Source organism: Colias croceus, chromosome 15 (assembly GCF_905220415.1).
Source record: "Colias croceus chromosome 15, ilColCroc2.1".
Classification (NCBI taxonomy): Eukaryota; Metazoa; Arthropoda; class Insecta; order Lepidoptera; family Pieridae; genus Colias; species Colias croceus.
This window is the reverse complement of record NC_059551.1, coordinates 6,206,484-6,232,375: the sequence shown is the minus strand read 5'-3', so window position 1 is coordinate 6,232,375 and position 25,892 is coordinate 6,206,484. Positions and strand designations below refer to the sequence as shown.

Genomic DNA, 25,892 nt, shown 5'->3' with positions numbered 1-25,892 from the left:
GTATAGAACGGATTGACCGCCGCGGAAGTCCGGCGACGGAGTTTCGGTCTAGTGTGGCAAAGGCCTTTGTCAGTATTTAATATTTATAATACTTTAAATCCTGAAGTCTGAAGACAATGCTTTTAGTCCCAATAGAAAATGACATTACGTCCGCTCATATTGCAAACACTAACTTAAAGTAAAAATATAAAATTTTTAAACAATTTAAAAATTTTAATAATTTGTGCGAAGTTTCAAGTTTCAACACAATGGGGAATATTCATGTTTTTCTTTTTTGTCTTAAATTAATAGTTTACTATTTTATAACGTAGAAAAAAATATTAATGGGCTTCAAAATACTCTAGATATTTTTAAAAATGAAATTTAAATCTTTTAAAAAATGTAAGCAGTTCAAACGCCGCCATTGTGCGCGCGCTTTGCGTGACGTCACATGACACGTCCAGTGGGTGTTTACCTTGTGTTTACTATGGAGTATGGAGTGATGATTCATACAATGTCGTGTCAAATGACATCGTTACATTTCGTTCGACCAGTGGTGGCGCGTTCTGGCAGTTTGAATTTCGCTCACTTATTTTGCACTTTTTGAATATTATTTTAAGGGTTTAAATAAAAAGTAAATAAAAAAAAATCCTTTTCATTATAATATTACGATAATAAGTATTCGAGAAAAAAATATTTTAGGCCATTTAAAATTTTATGCATATTCCCTATTGAGACGGCACGGAGTGCGCGGGCGATATACGCGGGTGGCGGGCGGTGAGGTAAGGCTCGCTCGCCACCGAGCCGGCAGCTACTTGCGACCCGTTAGAACCGGTTTACGCATCAAAACACGTCAAAACATTGAACCGAATAATTCGGCCGAATATTCGGTTCGGTAAGGTTCTAACCGAATAGTATTCGGTATTCGGTTATTCGGTGAAACCACTATTCGGCGCATCTCTAGTTTATAGTATGGTTTATGGTATGGCCCTCGGAGCAATTAATATAGGTAGGTAGTGAATGAGGGTAGAGTCTGGCCAGGCAAAGCTGAACCCAGTGTTTTTTGTAGCGGCCACATTATGGAATGTCATCATGGCGCGGCGTTTCGGCCTCAACCTATATTGCTCTGAGGTTTCGGCGTAGTTAGTTGTCAGTTTTGTTGAAAACGGTTCAAATAATTTGCTTTAATAACGTTTAAATCCTGCTGTGTTGTGTACCTAATGTACCTATACAGGGTGTAATCGTTAAGTGTGCACCGGCAATTATTCCGTAACTATTACAGATATCAAAAAACTTTAAACTTTAAAGATTTTAGCTTTTTCTTTCTTTTTTTGGTTTTCTACTTTAATTACTTCGCAAATTTGAAGGGAATTTCATTTAGAAACTGTAAATAGAGCTCCTCATTGTATTGCACAATGAGGACATCACTTCAAAAATCTGCTATGAATACAAAATGTATGGGAAATAAAATGTATGGGAGCGTTTAATGTAACATTTTTGGATATATCTCGTTTTATTTTTAAAAATTTATTAAGGCCATTTTACTCATTAGGTTAAGTATACTTTCGATATCAGTTTAAAGTTTTTTGGTATCTGCAATAGTTACGGAATAATCGCTTGTGCACACTTAACGATTACACCCTGTATACTATGATCACCTTTAAGAATATCAAAAGTATCAAAATGCTTTTTTCCTGCTAAAGCCGATGTTACCAGGTCCTAATTTTTTTAATTTGCCGACTTTTACTGGGTTCAGCTTTGGCTGGCCAGACTCTATGAGCATGTCGAAATTCGAATGTGATGTCTTGATGCACGTTGGATGCTACCACAGGATGCTACAATACAATCCACAACATACTTGTTCATCAGGATATTGTATATATATAATTAATATTGAAATTATAAAAGATATTTTGCATACGAAAAATCAGTACCGAGGCACAAATAAAATTTCTTACTAGATCATAAGTAAACTAAACATTTCATTAAGTGATTAGTTTAGCTTGGAGCAGCGTAGTTTTAAATATTTTTTTCACTAAAAAAATATTTAAAACTACGTATAAAATTTTCTGTGTATCTACATTATGTATAAATAGTTATAGAGGTCAGTGTGTATAATCAACATATATATACATTATACTCTTTGATAATCAAGGACGTTGCAGCCTGTGTTTACAGCAAGGCTTACAGCCTTGTTACAGCAGTATAAATCGATGTATGAAGGATGTATGTTAATAAATTAACTCAATGATCAATACCAGTGTAAACTCGGACTGTGTAAATGTCAATTGGATTGGACAGGTCAGCCGTCAGGTGCACAGGTGACAATGTCACAATGACAGCAGTCAGCAAAGCTGAAAGCAGTTCATTTACGAAACGAGGAGATTATAGTGATTACTGATTAGTCGGCCAGCGAACGCAACGCGATACGAAATATTCTAGAATAAAATAAAATAAAACTGTACTCTGGGTGCGGACAGAGAGTTCCATCATGAGTGCATTAATGAAAGTAGCACTGTCGCGTAGCCCAGCGTCATTGGTATGTAATTCTTTAAACGCATATTATTTTTTGTTATGTAACACAAAAAAATAAAAATAAAAGTTCCACAGTATGTATGTACAATGTACATATCTTTGGGCTGCCATTACAAATGATGTCGCAACTCTTCTGGTTAAAATCGATAATTTTGGACTTTTCTGAACGATAACATGTTACGATGTGTTCCGACTTCCGAGGAATGTGGATGAAGCTTAGACCGAAAGCTCTCTATAAAGTGTTAGCTAATAATTATTATAATCATTAATTCGTAAATTACTCAATACATACAAGCAAAATGAGTAGAAACAGTAACTATTAACATTTTTTTTAGGCTACGCATCTCTACCGAAATCTACACTTATCTGTAGGGGGTGCTACACCCCTTAAAGATGCTTCATCAAATTCCAATGTTACAAAGGCGTATAATGTAATCGATCACCAACATGACGCCCTGGTCATCGGCGCTGGTGGTGCAGGTCTTCGGGCTGCTTTTGGTTTGGTCCAGGAGGGCTTCAAAACAGCTGTAGTCACCAAACTTTTCCCTACAAGATCACACACAGTTGCTGCTCAGGGTGGAATAAATGCTGCTTTAGGTATGGTATAAGCAAATATGTAAATGTATGTCTCATTATAATGTCTCAATAATAACCATATGGATAATATTAATGAGATATTCATGTTCTCTCTGAAAATATAGTATATATATTATATACAAGACCATGATAACTATGAATTATGAGAATTGTTGTTGAGCAAATTGTTCAATTTTTGTTGTTTTTGACACAATTAACGCTCATACGATTATGCCGCCGGCGTCAGAGTGGCGACGATCATTACGTAATTAGACTCCTGCAGGATCGCAAACCTAGTACAAATCACTGATTTTATTTATGTTATCATCCCCAGGTTTATTTGCAGTTTTAGTTGTTGATGTAATATAATAATACAGGAATGTTTTCGCATATAGATGCTGTTCGCCTATTTTACATGTAGTAGTTAATGTAATAAAAATTTGTTCTTTTCAGGCAACATGGAAGATGATACCTGGCTATACCATATGTATGATACAGTCAAAGGTTCCGATTGGCTTGGAGATCAGGTTTGTAAACAATTTATTTATCACATATCACAACAAAGAAAATCAATAAAGAACTCATAAGTTTAATTTCTATAGAGAGATCATTAATATGCAATTAAAGTTGATACTTGCTGCAAATTGTTATAATATGTATTTGTGAATGGTGAAGCCTTATCAGCCAAATTGTTAAAGATAATGTTAATGTTCCATACATAATTCAAACAAGTACATAATATTCAACATACAATGAATAAGTTCTTTAAATTAAAGGCAATAAAACTACAAATGAGATAATTTCTTACAGGATGCTATCCACTACATGACCAAGGAAGCGCCTCATGCTGTAATTGAATTGGACAACTATGGTATGCCGTTCTCCAGGACACCTGAAGGCAAGATCTACCAGAGAGCTTTTGGTGGTCAGTCCCTTAAGTTCGGCAAGGGTGGACAAGCCCATAGATGCTGTGCTGTAGCTGACAGGTATATAATATTTTAAACATTAAAAATAACATATAAAAGATACATTTTTGCATTGTTTATTTAAATGTCTTGTTCACAAAGGTATTCTTCAAAAATTATAATATAACATCATCTTTATCTTGAATTTTAAAGCATAAAAGTGTTGTGCTACTAGCATACAAATAATACTTATATGAAATTCAACATGCAATAGCAATAATATTATATAATGATAATAAATACAAGTAAATAGCTTTAAAGCTTAAATTTGCAGACTTATTACATAACAGATTTCTTGTGTTATCTTATCACAATTAAAGGAATCTCCCATAATATATTATGTTGTGATAACTGTGATGACTGATATGCATAGATTATATGATTACATTACTGAATTACTGATATTGTCCGTCTGTCTATCTGAATGTCGTTGTCAATGACAGGTTTATTACAAAGATTAAAGACATAAAATCAAGAATTATGTATGTGCATTCTTTCAAGATTAAAAATTGAATCTAACTTTGATTTATACAGATAATATTTCTTTAGAATAATATAAATTTTAGCAGTTTATTTATTACTCACACACTATAAAAATAAATATTTATATTATATATTTTTGTGTATCTGGAGCCTGCTACTCGAGTTGCATTGTAGCAGCATATGCTATTTATCTATCTATGTACCAAATTGCAAATTGTTCCAATCAACTGTTTTTATTTTTTGACAAAGGACAGCAAACTCATAATATTATTACGATAGGGACACATATTGAATGCATTAAAACTGACATATTTTTTTTCTTTTTTAAGAACTGGTCATTCCCTTCTCCACACATTGTACGGCCAATCTCTACGATATGACTGTGAATATTTTATTGAATACTTTGCCTTGGACCTTCTCATGGAGGATGGAGTGTGCAAAGGATGCATCGCCTTAAACCTCGAAGATGGAACCCTACATAGGTAATTAATTATTTATATTTTACTAACAAAAACAAACATGGTTTTGCAAGCATTGTCTAAAATTAACAACTACTTCATTTTAAACGTCTTTGAAAATCATTATTGACATTAGAATGACAAAATCACAATCAGTACAGTCCTTTTTTGAGTGAATTGCGACGACGCGGTTGGCGCAGTGGTAAAGTAACTGCCTACTGAGCCGACGGTCCCGGGTTCGATCCCCGGTCAGGGCAAATATTTGTGTGATGAACTCAATTATTTGTTCTTGGGTCTGGGTGTTATTATCTATTTATATGTATTTATTAAATATTATATTTATCGTCGCCTAGTACCCACAACACAAGCCTTAATTGAGCTTACTGTGGGACTAGGTCGATTTGTGTAATAATGTCCTATAATATTTATTTATTTATTTATTTATTTAATTGCGAACAGACAGACAGATGTGAATACTGAATGAATACTGCAAATGATAAAAAAATACACAATATAGGTAAATATTTAGTTATTTATGTACATGCAAATGAAATTTTTAACATATTAGTAACTAGCGGTCCGCCCCGGCTTCGCCCGTGGTACATATTTTGCAATAAAAGGTAGCCTATGTTCTTTCTCAGGGCCCAAAGATTGTCTGTGCCAAATTTCATCGAAATCGGTTGAGAGGTTTAAGCGGGAAAGCGTAACAGACAGACAGAGTTACTTTCGCATTTATAATATTATTAGTAGGGATTCAGAAAACTATTGGCATGATCTCTTTGTGGAACGCTATATATCTTGTCATTATTATAATGAAAAGGAAAAAAGAAACTGTATATATTTATTTATTATCTGCAAATCTGTAAATCAAAGCAGTGATTCTGAATCCGAAATGATTTCCTACTCTAATAACGAATAGTTAACACAACAAAATCTACATTTTAATAGGACTCCCTCAGATAGAATTTTATAAATTTACAGGTGACATACATTTATGAAATTCTATTTGAAGAATTTCCTATTTAAATAAAGATTAAATATATAAATAACTAGCTGTTGCCCGCAGCTTCGCTTGCGTGGAAAAGATAAATTTTCATGGTATAAGTTTTCATCCCCTATTTTACCCCTTTAGGGGATGAATTTTCTAAAATCCTTTCTTAAGGGACGACGTTATGACATCTACCTGCATGCCAAATTTCAGCCCGAAACGTCCAGTAGTTTGGGCTGTGCGTTGATAGATCACTATATCAGTCACCTTTGAGTTTTATATATATAAACAATATCGTCCTGCAGGTTCCAAGCGAAGAACACCATATTGGCCACAGGAGGTACAGGCCGTTCCTACTTCAGCTGCACGTCTGCGCATACTTGCACCGGTGACGGTACAGCTATGGCCGCGAGAGCTGGTCTCCAGAACGAGGATATGGAGTTTGTGCAGTTCCATCCCTCTGGTTAGTATTAGTGTTTTTGAAGTTAAACTTTTTTAGGCGCGTTGAGAGCAAAATTTCAAAGTCGCGACATGGCAATACCGTCTCGTCATGGAGTAAGGCGAAGATTATGTATCATTGAATCTTGTCAAAGAAGTGTCACTTCTGACACGTGTACCATTTGGGTACAGAAACATATACGATAGTATAATGTTGATTTTTGAGATCTACTGTCTTCAGGGTTCGATAGATATTGAGACATTATTGGAAAAAAAAAAAAACAACGATATCAATAGGGAAATTACGTAAGTATGATTTGAGTGGACCGAAAACATATAGTTTGTGCACTTCTATGCTCCTGGTTAGTGAATATTCGATAGATGTATTTAGTGAAAACGATAGTACAAGAAAAGGTACACAAACAAAAAATTACGCAGGTATAATCTGTGAAAAATTCCACATTTTTTATATATCACAATGAAGATGCAGACACATAGATCATATATTTATGATAAGATAAGATAATATATCTAAGAGACACATTTATTTGTATAGTATGTCGTATGTCTCAAATACGACTCTCATTTTGCTTAAGGAAAAAAAATGATTAAATTAATTTTAGTCAACTAAAACTACTAACTAACTAAGACTCGAAAGAAGAGCTCTTCTTGAAAGTCCTAATATAAATATGTATATGCAAAATGTACTTATGTAAAGAACATTACGTAAAAATTGATTTGGAAAACTTGGGAAAAATATTTATTTACTTTGACAAACTGTACTTTATTTGATTAATAAAAATTCAACACCCCTATGCATCGCTCTATTATGTATGGTTATCACTTATCAGAATTAAAACTTAAGAACTTATAATCTTTCCTGTTTATACACAAAAATTTCAAGGTTTGTTGTTTAGGATTTCTCTTGCGAACAATGATTACATCTCCTCCTTTCTTGATAATAATAATATAACGTTCTTGATTTACAAATTGAAAAGCAACAAATATGTGATGTGAAGTTGAAAAATATTTAATAATAATCAATAAACTCATTCGTTTAATCACCTTTAATCTTTCGAGTTATCTTTTTACCAATTTGTGATTTGTGTATAGTTTAATGTTCATTTTTGCGTCACTGTTAATTAGCAGTAATGACGCAAAATGGTTTCATTGTAAGCGTTAGAAAGTTATTCTATCAATTATGTTTACTAAGCAACTAATTGAGTTTAGTCTACTGAGTATCCTATGGAAATTTATTTATCTTTAATAACGTTAATGTAATAATGTTACGTGTTACCCATATACGACTGTATATTAACAACGTAAGATTCCTAAAACAACAAACAACATTGACGTCATAAGATTGATGAATCAAATCAGCTGATTTTCTATCTTTGGATAGTTATCCAAAGAAAAAATTATTATTATTATTTTTTTATATTTATCCTTTGCATATACACATTTAATAATTAATAATGCCATGGACTATATTCAAGTAAATGGTGTTGCTTTTTATGAAATAAAAATGTCAGAAAAAAAGACGCTAAGTAAACGCTTGCATGTAATTCAATGAATCATTTGTGTACATAGTCATGCCATAATAAAGTGGTATATTCAAACAAAAGTGACATTGAGATCATAATATGATATAATCGCTCTTTAGATAAACAGGATCAATGATTGATGAATTATTTTTAATCGTATTATGCATTAGCTCCATAGACCAAACAGTATTACTATCACTTTGTCTGAAAAGTTTTAGACAAACACGGTTATGTCTAGAGTCCAGACATACTACAGTTTCAGTGTGTCTAGACTCTAAACACACTGAAATTGTATTATTAGTTGACGTAATTAGTTTTTCACCTTAGCCTCTACCTATGTATAAACTATGTAACCGCCATAGGTGGTATATTTATACTGATACTTAGTTTGGGAACCAGGATCCCCTACAATAAATAAAAATTAAAACAATACATATTTTATTCATTTACTTATTCATCCATATGTATAATATATTTTATATTCTTTAGGTATATACGGCGCGGGTTGCCTGATGACCGAAGGTTGTCGTGGAGAAGGTGGTTTCCTGGTGAACTCCAAGGGTGAAAGGTTCATGGAGCGATATGCTCCTGTCGCCAAGGACCTGGCCGGCAGGGACGTTGTGTGCAGAGCCATGACCCTCGAGATTTTGGAAGGTAAGGAAGAATTTTGTAGGATATTTTTTTCATAAATAAATAATAACATAGTTTAAAAAAACACGCTTGAACTTTTGTAGTTTTTGTATTATGACCAATGTTTGATAAGTGTAACAAGTTTAAATTAAATCTGTCCGTTTAAATGGGTCGAAATCGAGTTTAGAGGACCTGGTAACAAACAAACTTACAGCTGAAGCTAATTTAAGCGTATTCAAAATCCTTTTTTGGAAAAAAAATATACTCAACAATACAATACAGTGAACTTTAAAAATTAAGTAGGTAATTGGCATATTAACAAAAAATTTAGTATAAACAACGAAACTAAGACAAACATAAAGTCTATATTCAAGCAGGTAGACTATAGCAAGCATTTTTAAATTATAATCTCTATCAGTTTTATCATTATAAAAATATTTGTCTATACTTCAAGATCTTTCATAAATCCTTTTATTATATTATCAGTATTGTCTAAATAATATTTTATAGTTATACCTACTAATTACTATCTCTTTTGTCTTTTGTAAAAAATTATACCTACGCATAATGTTAGTGACCTTTCATCTAAATATTAGCATTTAAATCAAGTTTTTGGTAATAAAATCGGTATTTGTCATGTGATTTGTAACCTCTGACACGAGGCAGGCCACGGTGTTGGATTTCACTGGCGATAACCTTATTAGACGGTCGCTATGAGATATTTCATTTATCACTTTTGTTTAAATATTGATATTTTAATGAAAGGTATTGATCAAATTACTTTCGCAATAATAAATCTGATTTCGTGTATTAAAATTACCATATAATAAAAATATAAAAGTACTCTATTTTTTTATTAGGTTCATGAGGGAGGAATTGTTTGTTTTTGGCAGTAAATATGCATATCAAATATCTGTCTAATGTATTTAATAAGAATACCTTTTACAGAGCATTTCTCAATCTCCGAAAGCTTTTTGATGATTTTAATTTTCAAATTTATTCATAAATCGATGTATCTCATAAATATTAAATATTTAGAAAGCATAAAAAAACACCCCGCATAGCTAGATCGCGTTCTATAATATTGTTCTTTATAGGACTAGCTATGCGGGAAGCTTTGTAGCTGTAGCGAGCGGTATAGTACTATATGATGAAAAATCGCGTTTAAAACCCGCTAACCCATTGAGCCCCGAGCGGCCCGATCGGGCCACGACCCAATCGTTTTTCTATTGTGTCTGTGATTCCGGGGGCTGAGTTAATTACAAAAAATCTATCAGGTCGCGGTTGCGGTCCCGAAAAGGACCACGTGCACTTGCAACTCCACCACTTGCCCCCGGAACACTTGCAACAACGTCTGCCCGGTATCTCGGAGACGGCCATGATCTTCGCCGGTGTTGACGTCACCAAGGAACCGATCCCGGTGCTGCCAACCGTGCACTACAACATGGGCGGCACTCCGACCAATTGGAGAGGAGAGGTTTGTAAAAAAAAAAAAAGATTTTTTCTTTCTTTTTTTAGGTAAATGGGCTTTTTTGCACACGCAAAGCAGACCAAAATTTCATCGTTTGGTGTGATTTATAAAAAAATACACATGTATAATGTATATGCTTTTGTTGACAGGTTTTTAATTTTTTTAATCAATCAATATACCTCTAGTATCTGGATCATAGGGATATTTTCAAAACTTCACTTCAAATTTTAGCTTAGGACGTCATCGATGGTGACGTCGACAACGACGTCACGTCGTATGATGTTATAATCTGTGGTATTATGTTTATTTACCAAAAACATTTTTATCTCAAGCTTATTTTCCTCTTGCGCAATACGGCGCAATTGACAAGAAACATCGCGTCCTAGAGAAGGTGTATTTAAATAAACTGAAGGTCATTTTTCGGTTGTTTTACGCAGTAGCCTAAAGTTTCATGAATGTGTAAATGTAGCGTTATCAATTCACTAGATACACTAAAGAATTTTTGAATACTGTGTACTATAATAATTCGAAGTTGAATTTACTTTTAAACAGCAAATGTTCGTCGAAAAACTAATGTAAATTAACTATTTCCATGATCCATCTATATTCGTTGGTATTTGTATTGTATATCATTCAGCGTTAAAATAAAGTAGGTACCTGTAGCTTTGTTCGTAATTACTAATTAGTAACTAGTTCTACTACTAGTACTATGAAAGCGACACACACACACACGAGCGACACACGATAGATAGTTTTTTTTTTGTAATACATATTTCGGGACAATTTTCACACACGGCACGATCTGATCTCATACTAAGCTTTCGCTTGATGCGTATATAATTAAAAAAAAATACTTATATAGATAATTAACACCCAGACACAGAGCAAACATCTATGTTCATCACACAAATATTTGCTCCGGGTGGGGATCGAACCCACGACCTCTGGCTTGGAAGGCAGGGCCACTACCAACCAAGCCAACCGGCCAGTCAAAGCGCATTATTATTGCATTGTTGCTGTAGTTAAAATAACGGACAAAATGTGAGGGACAATACAAAACGTACAAGATGCTATTATTTAAAAGATATTTATATATTTATTTATTACCACATGAGAGTATCTTAAGGTTAGCTTCTCAATAATACTAAATGAAAGAACAATAAACGCTTGTTCACGTTAAAAACGTAAACAATAGTTTCTATTTGCATTGTTTTGGCGAATACAAAGATAAATTGTGTCTGGTCTTTGTGTTATCTTCTCTTTAGAACCTCGTTCGTATGCAATGCGACCCAGATGTCCATATTAGAGAATATGTTTATTTTTCTTTTTTTTCTGTCATGGCAAAAATGTATAACTATTATTTTACATTTAATTCTAGAAAAAGTACAGACGATAAAGATAAGATATTAGTCGAATTTATAATACGAATTAAATTTGTGATTCAATATGTGAGATAAAGAGCAAAAGTTTATCTTAAAATGTCCTATATATCATTGTTGTCATAGAAAGTTAATCTTATCTAGGTGTAAGGACAGTTATAGGACAAAGATGTTATTTTCAATAATATGGTAATAGTAAATTTTAGGAGCTCTACATCACTATGTTTATTAATCTATTCATACTAAGCCCAACATAATAATATAATTGTCAAAATTTTATTGGAAAATTCAATTAATGTTCTATTATCTATATTTTGGAGATCAAAAATTATGTTTATCAAAAATTATTATTGAAAGTGAATAAACTGTATATGCATTAAAAAAAATATCATTTGTTGATGTTTCTTACAAGGTGATCCTCATTACAAGTTACAACGGTGTAGATAGGTACGTGCGCCAGTGCACGGCGCTTCGCCGATCAAAATCTGTATGCGCAGTTTATCTCAACGTTGTGATATGATATATTTATTTTACAAGTCTCTTAACACTGCTGTAAATACAGGCCAAATCGCATTTTCAGCGATAAAAATTACTTGTACAGGTGTTACAAAATTGCGACAACTATGAAAACTATTCCTACACAACCTTAATGCACGGCGTTTTCCCTCCTCATTTATGCTGTACTGCTGCATTTATTTTAGTAGTTTTACGTTACTAAATTATTACGTAGAATAATATTTTAGTAACAAAATCTTCAACTATATTAAAAAAAAAATAGAAGTAGGATATATTTTACATCATCAATAATTTCCCATAAAGGTGATCATCCACTACAACGTGCACTGTCGCGTGCCCGGCCTGTTCGCGGCGGGCGATGCGTCCTGCACCTCAGTGCACAGCGTTTCTCGCCCAAATCGATGCTATAGTTTTACATACTTAACTGTATTAAAACGTTGAGTAATATTTTTAATAACCAAAATCATCAACACAAGACTTATCTAAATTGTGAAAATTTATAAATTTGATTTATATACATAATAATATATAAAAAGTTAATTGCCATATCACGAATCACTCTATCACGAACACGCGTGCTGCAAACCGCAAAATAGTGTACATTGTGTTTTTCTTTTATTTTTATTAATTGTATAAACTTCCATAAGTGCTGATTTACACAGGGTCAGTAACTGACTACAAATTCGAGGCAAATCAGTGCTGAACCGAAAAAAAACCCTGTGTAAACAGATTTGAAGTCAGTACAGAGGCTTGAAGTCTATGTAAATAGTTAAAGTCAGTCGCGGCGCCGAATTTCGGCGCCACGACTGACTTTTCTACTGACCCTGTGTAAATCAGCACTTACATTAGATTATTTACCTTTACTTGTTAACTTTCTACTGTCCATAATATACTAGCGGTCCGCCCTGGCTTCGCCCGTGGTACATATTAACGTTTTCTCTACATAAGAACCATCCTCGTACTTCAAGGAATATAATAAAAAAAGAATTATCGAAATCGGTTCAGCCGTTCTCGAGTTATGGAATTACAACGAAAAGTGGCATTGATTTTTATACAGGGTTACTTGTAAAACACCAGCAACCTCGCAGGACAAGATAGCTAACATCTTAAGTAACAACATTTGTTCTACGACTTTTGGCATAACGCAACAAATTATTTTTAAATGATTTTTTAAGCCTTTATTGTACTCTCCTATCATTTGTAAGTCTATGTTCTATTCATTGTCGAAAGGACGATGCGACGCCCCCTTTCCCCTCTCCATCGCTTCTTGTTTACGTAATTTTTGGGATGCGCGTAGAGTTTATAATATTCAAACGGAAAATTAAATTAATATTTATTTTTGTATGAAAATAAAATCTAACAAATTATCAAAAGTCGTAGAACAAATGTTGTTACTTATGATGTTACCTTTCTTGTCCTGCGAGGTTGCTGGTGTTTTACAAGTAACCCTGTATATTAGATGTATATAACCAAGAAGCGCAACTCAGACCCACTGTCGTACATTTATTGTAAAACATAAAATGGACAAATAAATTTATTTCATTTCATTTAATAAGCTGTATTTATTACGTCAATAATATTTTATTTCCCATAAAGGTGATCACCCACCGCGACGGCGTGGACCGCATCGTGCCCGGTCTCCTAGCCGCGGGCGAAGCGTCCTGCGCCTCGGTGCACGGCGCGAACAGGCTCGGCGCGAACTCGCTGCTCGACATCGTGGTGTTCGGGCGGGCGTGCGCGCTCACTGTGGCCGACACCAGCCGCCCGGGCGATAGCCAGGAGCCGCTCAAGGATGTTAGTGTGGCCATGCCTTTATATTTAACTTTATGGTTTTTGTATGGGGGTGATTTGGGTGTGCGTTGATGGATGTAGTGGTAATACCTTTATTTTGTAACTTGATGATTTTATAAGATGGCAATTTAATGTGTGTTTGAGTGATTTTATAGTTTTTATAGGGTCGTTATTTGGGTGTGCGTTTGACTGATATATTATGTGATTTTTTAAAGGAACCTAGTATTAATAATAACATTATATAATCCTATTAATAATGATAACTGTAAATAAGATTAATAACAAATACAATAAAAAAATGATAAAATGTCTAATCAGTAGTGACGACAGTAAGCTTCCGAGAAATTCCACTTATCTTATTTATCAGCGCCCAAACATTTTATTGTTATTTTTCATAATATTGATGATATTTCAGAGCACCGGCCAAGACAGTATCGGTAACTTGGACACCATCAGACACGCGAATGGCTCGGTCTCCACGGCGTCGTTGCGTCTGCGCATGCAGAAGAACATGCAAACCAACGCCGCTGTGTTCAGGCAAAAGAACACACTTGAAGAAGGTAAAATATTAACTACAAAATAGAGCGTGTGTGCTGAGCACACGTGTCAGAAGTGAAACTTCTTTGGCATGATTCATAGATATCAAAATCGTCGCCTTACTCCATGATGTGACGGTATTGCCATGACGTGACCTTGAAATTTTACTCTCAACGCGCCTAAAGAAATTTCACTTCAAAAAAGAAAATCAAAATCAAAATCAAATCAAAAATATTTATTCGTTAACAAATATGTTTACAATTATATCAGTCATTGAGACATCCTTTTAAGCATTTATAAGCTTGTGGTAGAATATCTCGCTCTTCCTAGAGTACATTACCATTTATTGTTACACGAATAACATTTCCTTAATAAAGTAAAAAGTGATATAAAGATAAATGGGTATGTAAAAACTATTCAGATATACTTTATGGAACAGAACAGGTGTGTATCTTTGTGTATGTGTGTGTGTGTGCGTGTGTGTGTGTGTAATGTGTAAGTATATATTATATATGTTGCTTTATTTAAAAAAATATTTAATTTAATTTTAATAATTCCTCTATATCCTCATAATTTTTATATTTTAACCACTTAATGAGTTGTAATTTACACTCCTTCGCTGTTTTTGGATATATATTTAATGCTTTATTTATTAAGTTATATAGGCAAGAAGATTGTTTAGCCTTTTGTCTTCGAGCATATGCGGTTTTAACATATACGTTGGGAACCACACATGTTTTCCTCCTTCTATTATCAAGGTTAGGATCATATTTTAAACTCTTGTGTTGTTTCGAAGAAACGTAAATAATAATCGTAAAATAGGGAAAATATGTCATGTGCAAAAGCAATTAATACTAATTACTACCTCTATAATAATCACATGTTGTCAGATGAATAGTTGCCAATTTTTACTTTTGGCATGTTTCGAGAGGTATGCGTCCAATATATTTGTAAATAAGACTACTACATATTTACATACTGTTGCACAATTTTTTGTGAGTGTTAATGTCACATGTTTCTATTCTTATGCACTCGGTTATTAGCAATACAATATTTAAAGTCACGAGGAGGAGAATGGTTTTATAAATATCGTTATACTGTTTCTACTCTTAATAAACATACAAATTATTTGATTAACATTTTTTTTCTAATATACATTAGAAATATAGCATTTTTAGACTTTTTGATATTTATGATATGTCATGCAATAAAGATACTTGCATTGTCTGTTTTGCAATATTCCTTCTACCTACCTATTTTTGTCAATTGATAAAGAATCATACAATATATTTACCGTGAAAACATATAATAAAAAAAACATATAACAGTCGGTGTGCAGCAAAAGAAAATACGGTCAATTTTCTGCAACATCAAACATCATGCACCACAAGCAAATTAAAATTAAAACATTCCATTCCACCCTCAGGCAAGCGCCAGATCCACGACATCTATAAGCAGTTAAACGACGTGAAGGTCGCTGACCGTTCGCTGATCTGGAACAGCGACCTGGTGGAGACCCTGGAGCTGCAGAACCTGCTCATCAACTCGGTGCAGATCGTGGAGGGAGCCCTAGCGAGGGAGGAGTCCCGTGGGGCACACGCCCGGGAGGACTTCAAGACGAGACGCGATGAGTACGACTACACCAAGCCGTTGGAAGGACAGGTTTGTACTGACACTAACACTAATACACTCATACTAAAGTTCACGTTCGTACTCACACTAACACATAAATAGTCATATGAATCGGTACACTAACATTTGTATTCACGCTATCACTTAAATTAATAGTCCCGTTTATGCTTAGATCACAACTATACTTCCATGCACATCGTGGCCACACTAATATGTACTAACAGTCGTGTTTACATTTGCACTCACGCTAACACTTACAATTGCGTTTACATTTGCACTCACGCTAACACTAACAATTGCGTTTACATTTGCACTCTCACTAACACTAACAGTCGCGTTTACACTTGTGCTCACGCTAACACTAACAGTCGCGTTTACACTTGTACTCACGCTAACACTAACAATTGCGTTTACATTTGCACTCACGCTAACACTAACAATTGCGTTTACATTTGCACTCTCACTAACACTAACAGTCGCGTTTACACTTGTACTCACGCTAACACTAACAATTGCGTTTACATTTGCACTCACACTAACACTAACAGTCGCGTTTACACTTGTACTCACGCTAACACTAACAATTGCGTTTACATTTGCACTCTCACTAACACTAAAAGTCGCGTTTACACTTGTACTCACGCTAACACTAACAATTGCGTTTACATTTGCACTCACGCTAACACTAACAATTGCGTTTACATTTGCACTCACACTAAAACTAATAGTCGCGTTTACACTTGTACTACACTAACACTCACAGTCGCGTTATTAGCGGGGAACCCCGCTTGGCGCTTACACATTATCTACTTCTCAATCATTTTTTGCAATATTTACTTTTTATACTTTTGCACAATTATCTCCTCATAAACACAATGTGGTCGTTTCCAGACGAAGCTGCCGTTCGAGCAGCACTGGCGCAAGCACACACTGGCGGAGACGGACGCGCGCACGGGCCGCACCACGCTCAGCTACCGGCCCGTCATCGACGAGACGCTCGACCAGGCCGAGTGCAAGACCGTGCCGCCCGCCGTGCGCACCTACTAGTGCGCGGCAGGTACGTGCTGTGTGCTGTGTGCTCTGTGCTCTGTGTGACATGCGGCACTGCACCGCACCACGCTCAGCTACCGGCCCGTCATCGACGAGACGCTCGACCAGGCCGAGTGCAAGACCGTGCCGCCCGCCGTGCGCACCTACTAGTGCGCGGCAGGTACGTGCTGTGTGCTGTGTGCTCTGTGCTCTGTGTGACATGCGGCACTGCACCGCACCACGCTCAGCTACCGGCCCGTCATCGACGAGACGCTCGACCAGGCCGAGTGCAAGACCGTGCCGCCCGCCGTGCGCACCTACTAGTGCGCGGCAGGTACGTGCTGTGTGCTGTGTGCTCTGTGCTCTGTGTGACATGCGGCACTGCACCGCACCACGCTCAGCTACCGGCCCGTCATCGACGAGACGCTCGACCAGGCCGAGTGCAAGACCGTGCCGCCCGCCGTGCGCACCTACTAGTGCGCGGCAGGTACGTGCTGTGTGCTGTGTGCTCTGTGCTCTGTGTGACATGCGGCACTGCACCGCACCACGCTCAGCTACCGGCCCGTCATCGACGAGACGCTCGACCAGGCCGAGTGCAAGACCGTGCCGCCCGCCGTGCGCACCTACTAGTGCGCGGCAGGTACGTGCTGTGTGCTGTGTGCTCTGTGCTCTGTGTGACATGCGGCACTGCACCGCACCACGCTCAGCTACCGGCCCGTCATCGACGAGACGCTCGACCAGGCCGAGTGCAAGACCGTGCCGCCCGCCGTGCGCACCTACTAGTGCGCGGCAGGTACGTGCTGTGTGCTGTGTGCTCTGTGCTCTGTGTGACATGCGGCACTGCACCGCACCACGCTCAGCTACCGGCCCGTCATCGACGAGACGCTCGACCAGGCCGAGTGCAAGACCGTGCCGCCCGCCGTGCGCACCTACTAGTGCGCGGCAGGTACGTGCTGTGTGCTGTGTGCTCTGTGCTCTGTGTGACATGCGGCACTGCACCGCACCACGCTCAGCTACCGGCCCGTCATCGACGAGACGCTCGACCAGGCCGAGTGCAAGACCGTGCCGCCCGCCGTGCGCACCTACTAGTGCGCGGCAGGTACGTGCTGTGTGCTGTGTGCTCTGTGCTCTGTGTGACATGCGGCACTGCACCGCACCACGCTCAGCTACCGGCCCGTCATCGACGAGACGCTCGACCAGGCCGAGTGCAAGACCGTGCCGCCCGCCGTGCGCACCTACTAGTGCGCGGCAGGTACGTGCTGTGTGCTGTGTGCTCTGTGCTCTGTGTGACATGCGGCACTGCACCGCACCACGCTCAGCTACCGGCCCGTCATCGACGAGACGCTCGACCAGGCCGAGTGCAAGACCGTGCCGCCCGCCGTGCGCACCTACTAGTGCGCGGCAGGTACGTGCTGTGTGCTGTGTGCTCTGTGCTCTGTGTGACATGCGGCACTGCACCGCACCACGCTCAGCTACCGGCCCGTCATCGACGAGACGCTCGACCAGGCCGAGTGCAAGACCGTGCCGCCCGCCGTGCGCACCTACTAGTGCGCGGCAGGTACGTGCTGTGTGCTGTGTGCTCTGTGCTCTGTGTGACATGCGGCACTGCACTGGATGCGACACGATCTTTCACTTGTTGTTGTTGCTATAAGTCCGGACGCGAACTAGGAAGAATTTCGTTATTTCCTGTCACTGTCACTCCCGCGTAAATATAATGTGTCTTGCTCGCACAGATGCAATGACCGCCGTCCTTAGGGTTCATACGCACTATGCGGGTAGCCGCTTTGCTGGTAGCCGTCCGGCTGACCGCAGGATGCGGTTGCGAATGCGGCCAGCCGGACGGCCGCAATGCGGCTACACGCATAGTGCGGTTGAAGAACCGTTGCGATTTGCGGTCATGTCGATCCATTTCAAAGATGGAAATGGAAGAAGTTACAGCTATTTACTACATTTACACACGTTACGTAAAGAAGAATAACAAAGAAAGAATTACTGGGTGCATCCTTATTTGCAAACACGAGATGAGAGCAAGCATTTTGCAACCACGTGCACACACTCACTCAATGGCGGGCAGCCGCAGACTGTATAGCAACCGTCCGGTTGGCCGTCACTCGGGCCGCAGCTCTCCGAGCAACCGGAGCGGTCTGCGGGTAGCCGCATCGCAGTGCGCATAGAAATGAATATTACGTACATAATTGTGCTTGCGGTCAGCCGGACGGCTACCCGCATAGTGCGTATGAACTCTTAAGGATTGTAAACTTTTAATAACTTTTTTTTATAACCCGAGAGCGTAATGTTTGTTCTTAATTGCATGTGGTTTTTTTATTGACCTTGAGTCACGACAAAATGTATGGTATAATATATTGTGGTTATTGAAAAAATTAAAATGTAACTAATAAGTATTGTAAATGAATAAAGGACATTTATTTAATAAGTTAGTAAAAAACATTTTCTCCTCCAATTTCATGTAAACTGCACCTTATTCAAAAATGTTTGTGACCACTGTCAGTAGGTAAATAGGTCCGTGACCGGACTTTAGTTTCAGAGCGCTAAAATGACACCAATATGTATCGTCGCGACATGGTGTAGCGAGCATCATGCTTTACTTAGTGAGCGTCAGATCGTTGCCGCTCCGTTTGACGTTATATTACCCCGTAGTACCACACGATTCGGCGTCATAGCGCCGGCGATAGGTTAGCGCTCTGAAGCGCACTATGACTCGTTCGAAATTATATCTCATGTGGGCGTGGTGTTGATGTATAAATTAATTAAGAGACTTATTTTTAAGTATGTATATACATACCATGAAAATGTGTATTTCTATAAATATATTAGTGGGAAGTAACAATATGTTATATACATTGAGATAATAATACTACGTATGGAGGAGACACCACGAACAAAATCTGTGCGCCATTTTTTTGCTCTAACTAAGTTTTAAAAATTATTATCTAGTTGGGTACTTACCGATGAAAGTTATTCCTTTGCACTTTTCCGTATTATTTGTGCAATATCGTAACACACACGAAGGCTTATTTGATGCGTTTCACTTTAAAACAAATAAAAAATGAGCGTGCAGTTACGCCATATGGCGTATGTTGAGCGGAACATAAGTGATGTAGGCGGTGTCGTCTCCATATGTATATCTCAATGGTTATCTATACTTATTTCTTATTGTACGATTGTTACATTGGTTTCTTTTATTGTTTCTAGATAACAACTTGAGTGCTGACTGAAGTAAAGCAGTATTTTTTCGACGTGCATCTCGACTCAAAGTAATCGGTTCATCTTAAGCCATTATTTATTATGTAATTTATTATTTTTTCGTCAATGTATAGTATTATTCTTCAAAATTTTTCTAACAAATACAATGTAATTTTATGAAATCATATTAAAGAAATACTTTATTGTGTTGTGAACCACTATTTATATTAATATACAGTTTGTTTTATATACAGCATTTAATTTTATACACTTTTTTTTTGTAAAAAAATTGTGACATAATCAGCAGCACCGCAGTACTTCTTAAATTACTAAAATTGTTGTTTCACTTCAACTTTTAGACTACCTCAACTTAGGTCACTATTTCTATCACAAATAATGTACACTTTCTGTCGTGATTTGTGAATTTTATTAGAAATATATTATAAATGCAATACAATGTTTGTGCGACATAATATGCCTAATTAAATTGAGGTAAAATACAATACACGTTATAGAAACTTAAGTAAAAAATGATTATTAAATGTTTTATGTAAGGAATTGTTGTGCTTTTATTTACTATTTACCCCATTACCTCTATTTAGCTCTATTGTTATTTACCGTATTTCATAGAATATGGTGAGGTTATGTAAATGATATGAATGTTTGACACATAAAAACTGAAAGAATAGAATAAATTCGATTGCTCTGGCGGGTCACGAGTGGCTGAGTTGGTCAGGCATCCGCCCCGGAATGGCGCGAAAGGATGCGGGTTCGAGTCCCGCCTCGTGATTGAATTTTTCTATTTTTTATAAATTTATATTTATGAATGTTTTATGTAACGATGAACAAATGTTTGTAATAGCTATTGGGTGTAAAATGTAAGAAGTACGTTACTATGTACTCATTTCATGTAAGTTCATAGTAATGTTAGAAGAGGTTAACCAGTAGGTGAAGTTTTCAACTTCAATTTAGAAGGCGACTCTAGCCGACGCGACCGTGCAATAGTTGAAATATTAAGGCTGGTTGCAGAGCTTGACCGACCGTCAGTGCGTACCGTCGGTCCTGACGATACGCATCAACAATTGTATGACTATGACACTAATGCGCATGACAATACGCGTGCGTATGGTCGGTCTAGCTATGAAAGGTTTTATGAATTTCCATACATATGACAAGCGCGACTGTCGGTCAAGCTCTGCAACCAGCCTAATATAATTACACAATAATAACATCACCATTCACCACTTTTCCAAATTATAAAACTGTCAGAGAAGCGAAATAGTTCATCGACGACGACGAGAGACGTCTATGATATGAAATTGACTAGACGTATGCGACGTCTCCTAACCTTAAAAGACCAGCGTGATTTAACATGGGATCATTCCCTATATAACCTACGGCGCTCAACTGAGACCTAATAAATAAAGTTAAAAAAATCGCTTTAATAAGTGCATAGTTTGAATTAAATTTGTTCATTTTAAGTGGGTTACATACAGGTGAAACTATGCGTGTTTAAAAAAAAAAGAAACCATGTTGAGCAAGTTATAACAACGAGGACGCAACGAACGTCACCACGTAAAAATCTGATAGATGCATTATGGTACAATTCCGAGTAGTGTTGTAACTAATATATTGGTATTAGTTAGGAGATTAGTAATATTCTATGGATTCACGTATTAGTAATCCGACGAACTCTCGTATGCTAATATTTAATATTCACTTAATCTGGGATTCATTTCACTCGGCACGGATCGGATAGCTCACAGAACACTAGGTATCACCACAGATAACTATATATTAGTCAGGTATCACTTCTAGCGGACACTAATAATATCCACAGAACAAATATACTCCGAACATTATATTATATAATATTAGTAATATCTAATCTGTGTCCTATGATCGGATTCACTCGAATGCCGAGTAGCAACAAACGAACTTATTGTAGGTATGGGTACATCCATCTCTTTCGTATACGTTACGTACAAGAAGTAAGAACCTACATACGAATGAGACGGATAGAATGTCTCCGGGAGAGAAAAACAGACATGATGGTGGCGATTTTTAATATTAATTTCACAGAGTAATCCACACATACTTATTATTATGGTATAAAAATGTTTTGTGCTCTAGTTGATTTTAAAACATTTATTAATTGCAAATATCATCACATGCTGTTTTCATCCATGGATAGAGGAGTTCTCGAGGAAGGATTTTTGGTACATATATATAACTAGCGACCCGCCCCGGCTTCGCACGGGTGCAATGCTGATACTAAATACACTACAGAAAAACTGTGAACGTTCGCGTTGTATATAAAAACATAGCGGCCCGCTCCGGCTTCGCACGGGTATAAAATATATGTATAGCCGGGCGGCCGGCCGCGGCCGGTACCGCCGCAAACGCTACGTCCCGCAATTTTTAAATCTGTAATATCTTCGAAAATATTCACTTAAATCGTACGGTGTAAAGGGCCATATAGATCTTATTAAGTGAACAATGTATTCAAGGTATTTAATTGGTTAAGGATTAATGCTGTATTGGTTAAAATCGCTTCGAAAATTAGCCATTATTTGTCGTAAAAAGTAAATGACAAAAAAAAGTTATTGTGGGTTATCCATAAGAGATAGACATATACCACCGCGGACTTTTCTGTAGACCTTTTCAATGTGTATAATACTTAGTACATTATTTTGATAAAACTCGTAGGGTTCAGCCTGCGTTTGCAATGTAAGCGGAAAAAATGGAATTTTTTACGACATCACATTAGAAACCTCAAAAATAACAGTATTTCTCCACTATTTGATGGATGTTATTATACATATAAACCTTCCTCTTGAATCACTCTATCTATTAAAAAAAACCGCATCAAAATCCGTTGCGTAGTTTCAAAGATTTAAGCGTTCAAAGGGACATAGGGACAGAGAAAGCGACTTTGTTTTATACTATGTAGTGATTTGTCGAGTTTTTCGACATCAACGCGGGCAAAGCCGCGGGCATCAGCTAGTATTATTATAAAATAAACATTGAGCATATATATATGTATTATAGCAATAAATTCTTCAATTTTACTACTGATATTAATTGATATTTTAACAAGATGAATGGACGGATGTAAATGAATGAGAATGCGGAGTTTTAAACTCGTAGACGTACTTAAAATAACTCGTTAAGTACCTCTCCAGTTTAGTTCAAAAATATTACAATAAGATTATGCTTTATTTTTATTCTTAAGTTCTAAACACTTTTAAATAGTAAAGGGTTCAATACTTGATCCCATTTTGTTACGATTATAGCAACCAAGCAACGTTCTGAGAATTAGTTAGTTTAGTACCTTACTATTGTGACGTGAGTGTTTGCTACTCTTAGCAGAAATAAGTATCAGTGTATTTTAAATATTTTATATTAATATAATATAAATTAGTCATACCTATTCTTAGTCATTAGGTAATTTAAACAATACTTAAAAGAAACATGAAGCGCGCTCGGGTAAGTGGAGTATGGAATTACTTCATAGTTGATTCTGAAGAAAATAAGACTGCAAAATGTACTGTTTGCCTTTCGAAAATAAGTTTTAAGGCAACAGTATCTAATTTAAATAAACATTTAAAAACTAAACATTTGATAACAATTACGACAAATAAAAATACAAGACCAGAACAAGAAGTTAGGCTGCCAACTTCTACTCCTTCTACAGAGATTGAATCAAACGATGGCGCTTACGTTCCTCAAGCCAGTATATCCACAGATGACATGACGCCTTCGGCGCCTTCACACTCTGTTGAATTTGTAAGTGTGCCAAGCACACAAACGCCGTCAGATCCTCGACCAGCTAATGCAATACAATCAACTATAAAAATGTTCAGTAGTACGAAAAAGTTATCTGCAAAACAAAGAAAGGAAATAGACGACGCGCTAATGGACCTATTTTCTAAAAGTTTTCTTCCTTTTTCCATAGTTGAGGATAATTCTTTTAGGAAGTTTGTGGCAAAACTAAATCCCGCCTACCAACTGCCGAGTCGAAAGCACATATCTAAAACCTTATTAGATGCAGAATATTACAGCTGTGTAAATGAAGTTAAAGAAAATCTGAGTAATGTTGATTCTGCATGCCTCACAATAGATTGCTGGACATCGCGGGCACAAGAGGGCTATCTAGCAGCGACGGCGCATTACATCAATAATGATTTTAATTTAGAAACGGCTCTTTTACAATGTCGTATTTTGACAGGGCCGCATAATGCAGTTAATTTGAGTAGAGAGTTGAATGAGATAATACATGATTGGAATTTAACGAACAAAATTAAACTAGTTGTATCTGACAATGCTTCCAACGTCCAAAATTGTATTAAAGAGCTTCAGTTAAAAAATTTCGGTTGCTTTGCTCACACCATCAATCTAATAGCCAAAAATAGCCTAAATATACCGGAGGTTGAAAATTTTTTAGTTAAGCTAAGAGCCATCGTGAGTCACTTCAGGCGGAGTAACACAGCTGTAGAAAAGCTATTAAAATATCAGTTGAACAATAACGTGACCCAACCAAAAAAAATGATAATAGATGTCGCAACTAGGTGGAACTCCACCTTTTATATGTTGGAGAGAGCGTTATTACTGAAAGAAGCAGTAACAAGTACACTGGCAATTTTGGACTCCTCAAGCAGTGCTTGTCTTGAAAATATAACTGCCGATGAATGGAAACTGTGCCAAGATTTATGCACTGTTTTAAAACCATTAGAACAGGTTACGGTACAAATTAGTGGAGAAAAGTACCTAACAGGCAGTCTTGTCATAATTTTCAATAGATTGTTACTAAAGGTTTATTCCGATAAAATTTCTAATGATGCAACGTTACATTCCAGTTGTAAAGATGTGTGTACTAGAATATTAAAAGGTATAAAGACAAGATTGACTAATATAGAAAAGAGCGGCACTTTCAGCGTAGCTACATTCCTCGACCCAAGATTTAAAATAGCATTTTTTTTGGACAAACCAGCAGCCGAAGCAGCTAAGAAGAAGGTGACTGAAATGGTTGTCTTTGAAATAAATAAAGAATGGGCTACAGTGTCACCTTCAACACCAACGGTATTGCCAACTGCACCAGCTACAATATCGGATGCCAGTTCCGAAAATGCTAGCAAGCCGTACAATTTTATTGATATTTGGGCAGATATTGACGTGCAGGATGTCCATACTCTGGAATCACCGTTGGCCATTGCGATTGCTGAGGTTCAAAGATATTTAAATGATAAAATGTTACCCAGAAACGCTAGCCCGAATGATTGGTGGCGTAAATATTCTTTTTTGTATCCCAACCTCAGCAAATTATTCAAAAAGCACTGTTGTGTACTGGCGACTTCAGTGCCTTGTGAAAGGATTTTTTCTAAATCTGGAGAGCTGATTTCCGACCGACGTACTCGGCTATCATCAGAAAAAGTAAAAAAATTGATGTTTTTAAACACGAATAAAAAGTGATTTTTTTGAGATATTTTTTAATTTTAATTAAGTATTCCGATCCCACACCACGACACGATCTATTCATTTTGTATTATTAGTAACAGCATAAACTGCATAAATAATTTGATATTCATAATCCATCCACCTAGCAATATTATATTATACTAAGATGATGATACAATAAACAGAACTGACCCCTAATCTAATACAGTGCGATACGTATTATTAGGTCTAAGTTTAAATATCACTAATCTCAAATATTAGTTAAGATATTATAATATTA

The 25,892-nt window shown here is 36.9% G+C and overlaps 2 protein-coding genes across 2 annotated transcripts; both read left to right on the top strand.

The window, feature by feature from the left end:
• The first annotated feature begins 2,367 nt into the window (after positions 1-2,367).
• Positions 2,368-20,713, top strand: LOC123697892 (succinate dehydrogenase [ubiquinone] flavoprotein subunit, mitochondrial). Its single transcript, XM_045644459.1, has 13 exons — positions 2,368-2,518; positions 2,850-3,111; positions 3,544-3,617; positions 3,901-4,076; positions 4,868-5,020; positions 6,290-6,447; positions 8,456-8,620; positions 9,874-10,073; positions 13,559-13,756; positions 14,169-14,313; positions 15,717-15,952; positions 16,814-16,979; positions 20,165-20,713. The coding sequence occupies exons 1-12, from the start codon at positions 2,471-2,473 to the stop codon at positions 16,967-16,969; spliced, it is 1,971 nt and encodes a 656-aa protein (XP_045500415.1). The 5' UTR covers positions 2,368-2,470; the 3' UTR covers positions 16,970-16,979; positions 20,165-20,713.
• A 2,916-nt stretch (positions 20,714-23,629) lies between these two features.
• LOC123698218 (E3 SUMO-protein ligase ZBED1-like) lies at positions 23,630-25,627 on the top strand. The gene has a single exon (XM_045644804.1). The coding sequence runs from the start codon at positions 23,630-23,632 to the stop codon at positions 25,625-25,627; it is 1,998 nt and encodes a 665-aa protein (XP_045500760.1).
• Positions 25,628-25,892: the final 265 nt, after the last annotated feature.